Genomic DNA, 14,948 nt, shown 5'->3' with positions numbered 1-14,948 from the left:
TGTGTAGCGGTTGGGTGGGTCGAGTAGTCTCCCCACATGGTGTAAGGTTGGTACGGGGGTGTATACGACTGGATTGGGTTGGGATTGCATTCACATTCTGATTTTGATTCTGTTACCTGATACTGATTCTGATTCTAATTCTGTCACCAAATTCTAATTCTGATTCTCAGTTTGATTCTAGTTCTGATAATGTTTCTTATTCTATAATGGGCTAAGGCCCATCTGGTACTGTCTGTTATATTGAGCTAAGGACCAATTGATACTGAAACTGTAAGTAAGGCTGGGGCCAGGCTTTTAATTCTTTTATATGACTGACTGTTCCTTTTTATAGTAGGGGATTTCAGACTGAGTTTTCGTAAACTCACCCCGTTTATTAACCTTTCAGGTAATTTCCAACCTTAGACGGATCGGAACTGCGAGGGGCTCGGAAGAAGCCACACAAACTGTTTATTTTATAGTTCTGATTATTACTTTTAAATGTTTTATGTGGGTTGTAGTAAAGCCGTTGTAATTTTCTGGATTTCAAATTTAGAATTTTATTTATTGTTCTTATAATTGCTAGTATTAGAACACGATTTTCCAAAGCAACTACTGTTGTTCAAAACATCACATATCCGTAATTGTTTTTAAATTAAGCTTTTGCAACTACCAAGATTTTTACTAAGTTGTTAAGAATGTTATTTAGCTGAGGTTTTCTAACAAGGTTTAAAAAGGGTATAAGTTTTTAATTATTAAGAAGGGTTTTTAATGGAAACATGGTTTTCGAAAAGCACTTCAATGTGACACTCCAGATTCGAGCCAAACTTAACGTCTGGGCCGGGTGTTACATTTAGTGGTATCAGAGCCAAGTTGCAACAACTCGGCTGTGGATTGGGTTTTCAAAGGTTGAAATTTAGAAAATTATTTTCAACTACGTGGTCTGTTTGAAGTATTTCTTTTAAAAAGTGTGGCACACCGAGTCTCCGACGCCGAATCCGTAAGTCTTCTGAATACTTTTGTTTGTTTAGAAATTGAAATACTGTAGATTCCTTAGATATTGGTTTGAATTTAAATTTGGTATTTATTTTATGTGGATGTGATGTTTGGATATAAAAATTGTATATATGTGTGATAGATATGTGTTTGCTTCAGTGAATAAGTGTTGTATGTATGAGATGTTTCAAGTTCTAGTTGAAGTGTGATAGTGATAGTAGGATCAAAGTACGCAGCGGTAGCGTAGTGGGGCAGATGTTACACGACCACCCTGTTAGATGGAAATTTCGGGGACAAAATTTCTTTAAGGGAGGTAGAGTTGTAACACCCTGAATTTGGGCTTAGAAGTTTTGGGCCTTGAGCATGGGAGCGGTTGAAGGTAGCTTACAATATTTTGTTGTGCATGTAAATTTCGTTAATGAAGGCTTGTTTTAGTGGTTAAGTGTACTGAGAAGTGTTGGAGAAGTCTTGGGTTCAAATCTGGACTTTAGCAAAAATTTTGGTTTAAGGTGAATCAAACCCTGGGCGTAGTAGGTAGGCCTTAAGAATATTGGTGGGGAAATTGTGCCACAAAAAGCCTTGTGGTCTAGTGGCAAAGTAGTGTTACAAATAAATTCAATAAGGAATCTAACCATATAATTTATGTTTCTTAAATATTTTTGTACAATGTTTAATGATTTTTATAATTCAAAACAGGGGATCACAAAATTAGCCTAAACCAGTCTTACAAAAATATAAATATCTCAAAATACAGAATTTTTTTTGTTTTCTCTATTTCTTTTATAAGAAAATAGATTCAATTTAATTCCATATCTAATTCTACTTATAGTTCAACTTCTACTATTTTTGGTGATTTTTCAAAGTCACTCCCATGCTGCTGTTTTAGACTGTTTATCCCAAATTTCATTCCTTCACTAAAATTTCTTATTATCAACTTTCAAGATAAAACTTATCCATATTCATCTTATCAAAAATTCAATCACATATCTAACTCATAATTCAAAACTCGTATATTCATATTCCGGTATTATCCCACATTTTTTTTCACGTTAAATTTCATTTAGCAAAGTTGTTTCTCCCAGTGAACACTTGGGAAAGTAACAATATCCTGTGGTTTTAGCACATAGCTCCACACTATTGAGCTAACATGTAATTGTGGCATACGCACTTAGCGCCACTTTTTAAATTAACATGTATAACCGTGACATATCCACTTAGCACCACGTTACATGTTTAACCGTGGTATATCCACTTAGCACCACGTTTTTCCATTTTGAAGGTTCAACGAGATTTCCTCATTTAATCTCAATTCATCAACCACAAATCACCATTTGTGTCCATTAATTGAACAATACTAAAACTTATTTCATTTGCACTCTCTTCACAAGTCCATTTCATTTCACATGTTAAACATGTACTCATGAGTTTCGAGTATGTACCTGTGCTATCTCTTAGCACAACCACTCATGCAAACAGGACAATCATATGCAAGATCTCATATTCTCGGTAATCACCCATTTCTTTTAAATATCATATTCCATCAAAATTCTATTAACATCAAATTCAATACAATTATAACAAACTATATTTCATGTATATCAATAATAACATGAACAATAGGCTTATTAAATCACGCGAACTTACCTCAGATCCAGAAATTACAATTTACCATTCTAGTCCATAACCTTGTATTTTCTCGATTTATGCCCAAACCTTGATTTCCTTGATCTATAATATCACATTTAGCCTAATAATTAGTCACACTATTCATATGGGTCCAAAAATCATATTTTTACAAATTTGCATTTTGACCCCTAAACTTTTGCATATTTGCACTTTTTCCCCAAGGTTCAAAAATTAAACTTCTTCCTATTTTCTTATGTTTTATGACATGCTGATCATTTTTCCCTTCTATAGCAACATCAAATTCTCACTCTAGATGTAGTTATGAACATTAGGTATTTTTACCGATTATGTCTTTGTACTCGTTTTCACGTAAAATCGCTTAGCAAAAGTTATTTAACACAATTTCAAGCTTCATATTCTACCATTAAACATTAAAATACATGCATATCATTCATGGGTAAATTTTTAAACATAAATCCTAGCTTAAAATAATGGTAGAAATGAGCATATCATGTTACCGGGATTTCAAAAATACATAGAACATTAAAAACGGAGCTCGGAATCACTTACTATTAAGCTTGGAAGCTTGCCCAAACCATAACCATGGCTTCTCTTGGTACATTCTACTGTAGTAATAAGAAAGGGACACATTTGGGGTTTAAAATTTATCTTTTAATTTATTTTACCCCTGAATGACCAAAATGCCCTTTTTACTATTCTTTCAAATTTTACCCAACCAAGGCCATTTTTGTCCAAAAAGTTATGCAATGGTTTAATTATCATTTAAGGACCTCCCATTTAAAATTTCATCACAATTAGACACCTCTGAGATGTAAAACCCAACTTTTGTATTTTTTACAATTTAGTCTTTTTTACTAAATTGAGTGCCCAAACGTGGAAATTTTCGAACGAAATTTTCACGAAATCATTCTGTGAAATCGTAGACCATAAAAATATAATAAAAATAAAATTTTTCTCATCGGATTTGTGGACCCAAAACTACTGTTCCAACTAAGCCCAAAATCAGGATGTTACAAAAAGTTCATGGCCATGGAATCCTTTGAAAAGAACTAAGAAATGGTGATTACCCAATAGGGTTCCATACGTGTCCTAGGACGATGATGGGAAAACCTCACATACCATGAGTTTGGCCAAATCCATATCATAAACACGATAGTAAAGAATAAGCCCTTGTGGCAAACTATGAAAGAAGAAGCCTTTGTTGCGAACTATGAAAGAAGACACCTTTGTGGCAGACTCCAAATAAAGCGATATGGCATATCCTACGTGCCCTTTAATCACGATTAGAAAGACTAGAATAAGTTAGAGCATTTGATGGTAAGGACCAAGTAAACTCAAGAAACGATTGACGATGATAGTTGGAAATGGTAACAAGATGGATGAGCTTTCATTGAAAGAACAAATCTGAATAAGTGTTGTGTTTGATAATTCGAGGAAGGACATTTTTCCGTAAATTGTAATCAAAAAGAGTAGTAGAAGTTAAGGTTAGGTATGAAAAACAAATTTTGAGTAATGGTTTGCAAAGAATACAGGTAAGGATCCATGATCAAGATGAGTTGAAAGAGATTCCTAGGAGAATGAAGTTATTGATATATGATGGTAATGGACTCAGACTAGGATATAACAGATAGAAGGAATGAAAATGTTTTGTAATTTGTGTGACACTTAGTCAATGGATGATAAAAGAAGAGAAATTGTCGATGATGAACTACCTGACACTTTACGAAAACGATGGCTAAGGTATAAGAGATTACTTCTCACTGAGTTTTTATGAACTTATATGAGTTACACTTTATGTTTCAGGTTGAATGTGAATATGCGCCAAGAGGGACGATGCTAGGACTATGCTGAATGAAGTGGTGTATCGGGTTATTATGCATACAAAGAAAGTTTGGTGGCACGTTCGAGTCTAAAATGTTACTTAGAAAACCATATTTTTGGATAACTATAAAAGGTTAGGGTTTCGAATTAGATATCCTCGTAATTACATTATCATGTGCTGCAATTGTTTCTACTTATTGTATATAAATTTGTGTAATTTAGTTTGGATCTGTAAGAAGTTAACTTGTGAATTAATTGTAATTTGTATAACTAAAATAACTTTTGTCTGTATTCATGTGGTAGTACCCGAGATCCGGATCAGACAAATCAGATTGGGTTGAGGGTGTTACAATTTAGGTATGGAAATCATGATATTTTCTTGTAATTTTTATGAATTGGTGACCATAGGAGCTTGATTAGCTAGCCATTGTACCAATTTGATCAATTTTTATAGTTTTAGCAAGTTTCCGTTGTTCATAAATTGATAAATTAGGCTTCGAATTTATAGATATTAAGTTTTGAATTATGAAAAAGATTAAATTGTAAAGTTAGTTAAGCTTATTTGTTAGTTTTGTAACATTAGAGACTAAATTGAATGAATGTAAACCTATCATAAAATTACACTAGAATTATAAAGTATAAAGTCCCTAATGAATATATGTGAAATTGAATTTTAATTTGAAGTTAGGATTTGAAAGTTTTTCCTATCCTGAGTATAGAGACTAAATTAAATAAAATTAAAAGATGTGGGAAATTGAAAAAAATGGATTTATTAATGTTGATACATGATTCAGTTGGTAGCTCCGACCAAATAGAATATTTTGAAATTTATTTTGAGAATCGTGATAGTAATCAACAAACTTTTTAAGTGGAGTCGCGATCGTAAATCGCCAACCTCTTTTTGAAGTGTTCGTGATCGTAAATGAATGAACTAAAGTCATGATCATAAATCAATGAACTGTTTAAGTGGAGTCATGATCGTAAATTGACAAACTCTCTATGAAGTGTTCATGATAATAAATCAATAAAATGAAGTTGTGATCGTAAATCAATGAGGTTTAAAAATGATAGTCGTGATTGTAAACCGGCAAACAGTTTAAGTGGATTCGCGATCATAAATCGGTGAAGTCTTTATTAAGTGTTCATGATCGTAAATCAATGAACTAAAGTCATGATCGTAAACCAACAAGCTTTAAAAGTGACAGTCGTGATCGTAAATCAATGAACTATTGGAAAAATAAAGTTCGTGATCGTAAATTTGTGGATTGTAAGAAAGCAAAAGGTCGTGATTGTAAATCAAGGGACCATAAGAAAGCCAAAGGTTGTGATTGTAAATCAGCAGACAGTAAGAAAGCTGATGGTCATGATCTTAAATCAACGGACGATGAGAAAGCTGAAGGTTACGACCATAAATAAATGGACTGTAAGAAAGTTGAAGGTCGTGATTGTAAATCAACGGACTATAAGAAATTTGAAGGTCATGATCATATATCAGTGAACCATAAGAAAGTCGAAGGTCATGATCATAAATCAGCAGATCGTAACAAAGTTGAAGTTCGTGATCGTAAATCAACAAACCGTAAGAAAGCCGAAGGTCATGATTGTAAATTAATGGACCATAAGAAAGCCGAAGGTCGTGTTCTTAAATCAATAGACCGTAAGAAAGCCGAAGGTCGCGATTGTAAATCAGTGGACAATAAGAAAGAAGAAGGTCATGATCGTAAATTAACAGACCGTAAGAAAGTAGAAGATTGTGATCATAAATCAACGGGCTGTAAGAAAGCCAATGGTCGTGATCATAAATCAATGGACTGTAAGAAAGTCAAAGGTCATGATCGTGATTCAACGAATCGTAAGAAAGCCAAAGGTCATGATCGTAAATCAATGGACCATAAAAAGTCAAACGTCGTGATCATGAATTAGTAGACCGTAAGAAATTCAAAGGTCGTGATCGTAAATCAACGGACCTAAGAAAGTTGAAGGTCGAGATCGTGAATCAATGAATCGTAAGAAAGCTGAAGGTTGTGATCATAAATTAGAGAATCGTGAGATTCTTAAAATGTCATAAGCATATTACTTATACATATCCCTTTTTTTATAATCATGCCCATCACACATATGTCTAAATCGTCTTCTCTACCTATTTCAACATAACTATCCTTAAACTTTAATACGTACATGGATATATTTCAATGATAAACATGATATTTGAGCTCACATCATGAGGAGAGATTTATCCAATGCTCATGTCTGTTGATGCATTAAATGTAATAGGATAAGATCAGATGGCATGTATATCACATAGGATACTAAATTGCATCAAAATATGTGAGCAAAAATAAGAAGATAAACACATCCAAGCTTGTTAGAATCATATCATCATTAAATAAAACTATGCATGCACACGAACCTGTGTTCTAGCTATCCCCATAGCAATCAGGTAACAAAGACATGACAACTTTTGGTTTGGTTCATACAAACAATGAAAAATAGTTTGAAACTAGAAGTTCACTGCGCAAACAAGCTCAACAAGAGGCAACATCTTCTCCCTACTATTAGAGATTTAGAAAGAACACACCCATGCTAAAAAAAATGAGTGAATAACAAACTAATTAACCTAAAAAATGCTTGAATTAGTTTATGCATACTTTTTCTATTTTATTATTAATTGTGTAAATAAAAATTACCCAATCATAAAACTTCAGCTGTACAAAAAGAAAAAAAATCACAATTAAGTAGAGACTATAGTTCCAGGGTCAAAACTATAACCTTTTGTCAGATAGGTAACTAGTATTCTGCATGTTAAAAGAAAGATAGTTTCTTAGTTGCGACATCTACAAAACAAACACCATCTGGTTTTTGGCTAGTGAACATAAATTGTTAAAAGTTTTCATTAAAGTGAATTCATTGTTGTAGTATCACTTAGATATCTACCACACAAATGCAAGCCTATATTAAACCATCACAGATTATTTTTTTAGCAGCAAAAACACATCTAACTAATGGCAGCAGGTTACACTATCTATATTATTTTCACAAGAACAAAATAAATTAAACTACAAAGACAACATAAATGTTTCTCCATTAAGCATAATCCTTTCCACAATACCAAATATCAAAGGATATTTTTTCATTTGAAATCTTAGTCCTAACTTTAATAGTGAAACAAGTAATATAAGAAGAATTAGTATATGCATAGTGATCATCTCTCATAAAATGAAACTTAAATCACACTTACAAATGTCTAGTATGTTCTGAGTGTTTGATCTGGTGCCATACATGTAGTATTTTCGTCAATACACACTTTTAATTTTTTCAATCAGATTGGTTAATAAAACAAATTCAGTAATTACATTAATATAATTTATACAATTGTTCTTACATGGTTTTTTCACCCGAAGCAAAATGGAAGCATATGTTGCTCGCTGGTTGTCTAAATGTTGAACTAAAACTAAGTGATATTACATGGTCAGATCATAGTACGAAAAGGCAACTTATATTAGTAAATGAACATGTCTTTAGTCCAATTGAAACTGAGCAAATCGATTGAAAGGTTAATATGTCGTATATCAAGTCTAGTTGGGGAAATGCCTTGTCTTGGGCATCAGATCAGATGACTCCTAGAACATAGAGACATAGATGTGACTTACTGGACTAACAATACATTGGACATGAACCAAGCATCCATTTATGGATTTATTCACTTGTGACATTTATAGTGTGATATACCTAAATCCTGAGTGGATGATGGACTATATATGCGTGACACGTACACTATGATGTAAGTAAAAGCTATATTTCAAGTAGATTATGAAACGAAAAATGGTGTGTTGGGTGTACGACTTTTATAGTTTTTAGCATCATTCACAATAGTGAAATTCATAGCCCAAAACATAGGTAAATAATATCCTCTTGTTGGCATTACATGGTTGATGAAAAGTAAACGTGGTCATAAGTCATCTGTCTTTGTGATGGAAGACTTGATCATTAATTGATAGTAATTGACTTGTCATGAAGGAAGATATAATGGTTACCATGAGATAAAATAGAATCATATTGGGAGAATGAATACTATCCCAAAGAGATCAAGGATATTCTATGAGGGTAACATACTTATGACAAGGTCATTGGATGAGTACTGTTTAGTTGCTTTCGTAATGGTATGACATTGGGGAGAGCTCAGTCATGATACTATAGTGGAATGACTTTGTGACTAAATAAGTTTTTAATTAAGAGGTGAAATATCAAAACTTAATGTAACACCCCTAACCCGTTTCCATCGCTGGAATGGGTTACGAGATATTACCGAAGCAAATACTTATTCGTAAAATTTCCATGCATTTACTTCTATCACCTTCATTGCGTTAAGTTCATCTTTAATAATGCATAATTCATTATACCCCATATACGATCCTTATTCATACATAGCCGGAACACATAGTTAATCATTATCAAGTTCAATCAAAACTATTACATAAGTTTACATCATATAACAACCATATCATATGATTGCATGTTATGTTCAGAAATAACCGGACGACCCATTATGCTATCTCAATTTAGATACTAAGATCATATACAATAGCCACGTTGCAATTAATCACTTATATAAATGTGTCATAATCGAACCACCCCAAAAACACATAGTCAAGATTTCTTAGCATTATCAACCCTCAAGCATATGTATAATTTTTATAGATATATATATTTATCATTCATTAATAGCATTAAACATTATAGCCAAGACAAATTATACCATGATTAAATATAACCAAATTCAAACTTAGTATTTAAGCCATATTCGCATGGCTAGAAGTATACATATCAAAGTTCAAACAAATACATATTAGCCTATACATGCCAAAATGTTCACTTAGACCAACTAAGAAGAGGATACCAAAATGTTGCAAGCTGGTGTGATGACTTCGACGATGGTCCCGAGCACACAAAATGGATCGAAGAAATCTAAATAAAAGACAAGTAAACAAACCAAATGAGTATTCAACTCAGTAAGTCATAAGCAATATAATACATTCCATTGATAAAAGATCATAAGAAAAATAATGTAAGATCTATTACTCCATCCATACCGAACTATGCCATAATTACTTAGATTATTGGTTCAATCTTAAGCCAAGTCCTTCTACCTAATTAAATATCAAAATAACCCAATTGATCTAGATCCATTTCCTCAAAGCATGAAACAATGATGCATTAGATAAATTCATACATATACATTCCATGTCTCAAATTCGATATTTTAGTTAATAGTTCTATCACTTTATTCTTTTCCTGCACATATTATATTATCAGCCAAATTCGCACACATAGTGCTAATTAAGCTCGCACACATAGTGCCATACTAAACCGCACACATAGTGCCTAAAATTTTCACTCATGCATCGACATTCAAATCTGCACACATAGTGCCATTTAATTCCGGACACATAGTGCCAATGTTAACTCACTATAATAAGGCAATTTACTTAATTCAAAAAGCATATAAAATTTGCACACAAAGTGACATTTAATTCCGCACACATAGTGCCAATGTTAACTCATTATAATATGGCAACTTACTTAATTCAAATAGCATATACGGTCACCTTAATAATATATATATCGCTTCAAAAGAACACCTAACAAAAGGTATTCTTTCATGATTCACTAGTATTATTTATGCACAAACTAATCAACCTTACAAAATGCTTAAGGACTTACCTTGTGTTGGGTAAAACGGTTCCAACTCGGCTACTCGATGTTCTTTGCTTTGCCCTTGCTTGATTCCCCTCCTTTAAGTTCTTGAGCTTAATCAAATAAATTAACTAGTTTAACCGTCTTGCTACATATTTATATCAAAATATTAATGATTTTATATCATAAGAAACACATGGTAAAATTTTATCTTTCTACCTTATGCTTTTGAGCTATTCGGCTAATAACCATATAATATCACCTTACTATCAATAATCCAATTACACATACATATATAACACATATATATTTGTATATACGGCAACCACCCTTGCTAATTTCTCACATATATAGTCTAATAATTTTCATTACATTTTACAACTGTAATTGTTCAAGACATTAAAACTTCAACAAATATTCATCTATTACCTCGAGGCCGAATGCATCGTCACTTCTCAACATAACATTATCTCAAATAGGTTTACATTCAAATATATATATAATCATGAATCAAACTCAACTTATAAGCCAACATCACTCATTTAGTCGATTATATATAATCAAAGGTAATATCACAAATGGGCATACCTATATAGCCGAATGTACAAAAATTAAATTCAACATCACCTATGTACTTAATTAGATGGCCGAATATACAATATCAATTATAATATCATTTTTAATTCATTTACATACATAGTTTCATCTCATGCACACTTGATCGAATTTTTCCTAAACTAGCATAGCTTCACATCTATTTATAACATCATATAAATCCACATATATCTACATATCTACCCTAATTTTCTTTCACCTTTCTACTATTTCCGTTTACAACATCAAAAGCACCATACTCTTAGCATTTACCTCCCTCTAACCGTATGCCATTTAGTCACCTATTTAAGTAGAGAATTAACATATGGGATATAATAAGACATTGGCTGCTAACTAGATTTTCACAAAAATTTAATAAAATTAACATGAGTCCTACCTTAATCAACCCCTTAGGATGGCTGAATGTCTTAGAAAATTTCCTCCTTCTTTCCCTAGCTTACGGCATTTGCAAGAGGAAAAAGATGAATACTTTCTATCCTTTTCTTATTTTATTCATCTTTTTCCTATTAATTCTTTTCTTTAATTTATTGTAACCATTAACTAATATAAAAAAATTACAATAAAATTCAACTTAGTGGAAGAAGCATCATTGCTTGGCTGGCCACTACTTGAATTTTGGGCAATTTGACATGCAAACCCAAGCTTTCTCACCTTGTTGTTATTTGATCCTTACAATTTACCTATCATCTTTTCTATGTTTCTCAACTAAGTCCTTTCAAGAAAATTCGCATTCCTAAGACTAAATTAAAACATTAAATTTTCATACACACACTATCACACATTAAATATATGCAATAAAAATTAAAGTAAATTTTTATGACTCTGTTTTGTGGTCCCGAAACCACATTCTGACTAGGGTCAAATTAGGACTGTCACACTTAATTATAAATTATTTGAGCCTCAACCACATATATCCAATTGGTTCCTCCGCTAGTTCATTGAAACTAGAAATTAATTGCGTGTTTGAATAAAAAAGAACGAAATGAATAGAAAAAGAGAAATGTGAAACATTCAAAAATGATTATAATTTTCTTAGAAATATAAAAATGAAATCATTTGGAAATGAATATAGGTTTCCAAAAATGAAAATGGAAATGAAAATAAAAATGGAAACTTGCAATCCTATATAAGATTACTTTAAAATGATGAAAGAATGAGTTTACGCTTTTGAACTGTTTTGAAGCCCGAAAATGAAAGTAAATCATTTCGTCATAGTGAACATGTTTAGTTTTGACATATTGAATGAATTTTACACTTATGAAAAGGTCATTGAATGAGCACAGAGTAGTTGCTTTCATAATGGTATGTTGTTGAGGAGAGCTTAGTCATGATACCATAGTGGAATGACTGCGTGACTAAGTGAGTTTTTAATTAATAGATGAAAAGCCAGAACTTAATTGTAAATCATTTGAGCATCAACCACATATGTCCAATCAATCCCTCTGCTAGCTCGTTGAAACCATAAATGAATTTTGTGTTTGAATAGAAATGAACGGAATGAATAGAAAAAGAGAAACATTTAGGAATGATTAATGATATTACTCGTCGCAATAAGTTTTAAAAATTTATAATTGACCATTTTTGAAACTAACTATTATCACGATAAAGGCAAGTGTACCTATCGAACAGTAGTATAGCTTTAGCAAGACCGGATTGTCGAACCCAAAGGAACCAAGAGTACTAGTAATTACTTTCTTTTTATTATCTAGCCTAAAAATTAAGGGATTTGTTTATCTAAACTAATTAACTAAACTAAGGGTGCGCAGAGAGAAAATTGGGGAAAAGCTTTTGGGAAAACTCGATTGATTAAGACAATACCCAAGGAAAAATCCACCTAGACTTCACTTGTTATTTGACTCTGAATCAGACGATTTATTCATTTGACATAATCCGTAGAAATCCCTAAGTTATATTATTATCTCTCTCGAGACTAATAACGTCAAACCCTAGGTTGATTAATTGAAATATCTTTCTAATTAACACCCTAGTGTTGCATTAACTCGATCTATGGACTCCCTTATTAGGCTTCATCCTAATCCGGCAAAATCTTGTCACCCTATCTCCAGGCGTGCAATCAACTCCGCTTAATTACGAAAAAATTACTCTTAGACTGTAATATCCTGATCTTTGGGTTTTGTCGTGATTCTCGATATTTTGGTAAAGTTTTTAAAATTAGATATTTGGTTGTGAAATTCATAATTGGAGGGTGTAAATGGGCTTGTGGAAGGCCCATGTGTTGGCTGAAACCCGGTAGAATTTTTGAATTTTGGACTTAAGAAGTTAGGGGATTTGGATAGGTGGTCTTATTAAAAATTGTGGGTAAAATGTATCACAAAAGAGCCTCTGGTAAAGTGGCTAAGTGACGCCACTAGGGATCTAAAAAGGTGGCGCGTAAGTGGTTGGGGGAAGACCTGGGTTCGATTCCTTAAGATGGCAAAGGTGATGTTAATTTTTATGCTTTGAGCATGTAGGAGTTGTAGCCGAATGGAACTCAGTGGAAGAGAGTTTGAATCAGTCAAATGCATGGATTAATGAGGGATAAGGGGAGAGATTTTAAGGATTTGAGAGGGAGATAGAGTTAGCCGATTAGAGGGGATTAGGGAAGGGATTCCGGCAGTGGGGTGTTAGGGTAGTATTTTCGGCATTTAGGAATTTAGTTGTACTGTTTTCTTTTGTAAACCATAGTTTTATTCCTTTCTTCTTTTTTCTTTCTTCTTCTCTAGCCGAACCACCACCCTTCCCTCCACTTTTCCTTCCTTTTCTTTTCGGAAGCCTATTCACTATTCCTTCCCGTTCATCTACTACTTCTATCTTTACTTTTGCCGAAAAGTCACAAAAGTCGAAACCTGTGGTGCCGATTTCTTGTTGACCAGCAACTCTCTGTTTTCCTTCACTTTTTGGGGGCCAATCATTTTATCTTCTAGGCTTTAAACAGACTCAAGAAGAGCGACTGTGGTAAGCATTTGTATTCTAAATCGATTTCAATAGTAACTGTTGACAAAAGCCGAAACCCCTATAGTTTAGGGAGGTGGCCGATTGGAGATATAAGCCTTATTCGGCTTCTTCATTTGTTTGTGTATGGATTCTATGGTGGAGTAGATACGTTGGAGGAGCAGCAAGGCGTGGGGTATCGATTCGGATAAGCTTGGATCATCGGAGTGACTAAATCTAGATCTAGTCATCAATTTCGGTAAAGGTATGAATTCTAGGGCCATTATGGATGGTGGCCGAATATGTAAGTGTTAACAGGTAGTCTTCGATTTCGTTTAATTACTAACATGATCTAATCTATAAGCGGTTGATTATAGGAGAAATCGCGTAGGAGATCTCGTCAAGGAATATCGCAAATCAGGTGTGTAATGAACCCTTTTTCGTAGCTTAACTCGATATTTGTCGAAAAGCTGAAATGTCGAAATTCTGGCATTTTGAGGACTTGTGAGAATGCGAACGCTCATAGGTTAGTTAGATTCGCTAAGTTCGATGATCGGGATCATTGGAACAGGTAAGGGCACGATTTGGTGCACGATGGTAAGTTGGGCCTCGAGGGGCTGGAATCGGGCCCAATGGGCTTCTGGGCCCATTTGGGTAAATTTGGTAGAAAATAGAATCCTGCCAGCTTGTGCGTTAATATGGCAAAGACCGTTATGGAAAATGGGCTAAATGGGCCTAGATGACTAATTTGGCTATGTAGGGCCCATTAGGGGTTTTTGGCCCAATAACTCGGTTTCGCTAAGAATGGGCTAGAATCGCTATCAAAATGCATAAAATTGTTAGTAACTAATAATGAACACGGAGAACCTTAATATTTGGTAAAATTACGAAATTACCCTTATAATATGAAAATGACTGTTTTGCCCCTAGGTAAAAATGACCATTTTACCCCTAGGGTTTAATTATGAGTTTGATGCATGAGATTTTGATATATATGATTTGATACGATATGCACATGATATGTATGATGTGCACATGATGTATTCATTTATGCATGGGTTGGGTTTATATGGATGGAGGAAGTGCAAAAGGGTTTTGCCCCAGTTTACCGAAAAGGGTTTTTGCCCCAGTTTATCAAAAAGAGCTTTGCCCCAGTTATTAAAAGAGGCTAGGCCTCCAGTTATATGTTAAAGCAGCTATGCTGCCAGTTGAGAGTTTGGTTGGGTAGGTTGAGTTATTCCCCACATAGAGAGCTTGGTTGGTACGGG

At 33.5% G+C, this 14,948-nt stretch overlaps 1 protein-coding gene across 1 annotated transcript; it reads left to right on the top strand.

Moving 5' to 3' along the window:
* Positions 1-5,856: 5,856 nt before the first annotated feature.
* On the top strand, positions 5,857-6,363 carry LOC107939154 (putative uncharacterized protein DDB_G0292636). Its single transcript, XM_016872439.1, has one exon. It carries the CDS (start codon positions 5,857-5,859, stop codon positions 6,361-6,363), a length of 507 nt encoding a protein of 168 aa, XP_016727928.1.
* The last annotated feature ends 8,585 nt before the right edge of the window (positions 6,364-14,948 follow it).

The sequence above is a fragment of the Gossypium hirsutum genome, chromosome A06, assembly GCF_007990345.1.
Source record: "Gossypium hirsutum isolate 1008001.06 chromosome A06, Gossypium_hirsutum_v2.1, whole genome shotgun sequence".
NCBI classification, from domain to species: Eukaryota; Viridiplantae; Streptophyta; class Magnoliopsida; order Malvales; family Malvaceae; genus Gossypium; species Gossypium hirsutum.
This window is presented reverse-complemented; position numbering and strand designations above follow the sequence as displayed.

Bases quoted from the DNA above. Each gene is read 5' to 3' on its own strand.
- LOC107939154 (XM_016872439.1), top strand. From the start codon at position 5,857: ATGGACTGTAAGAAAGTTGAAGGTCGTGATTGTAAATCAACGGACTAT.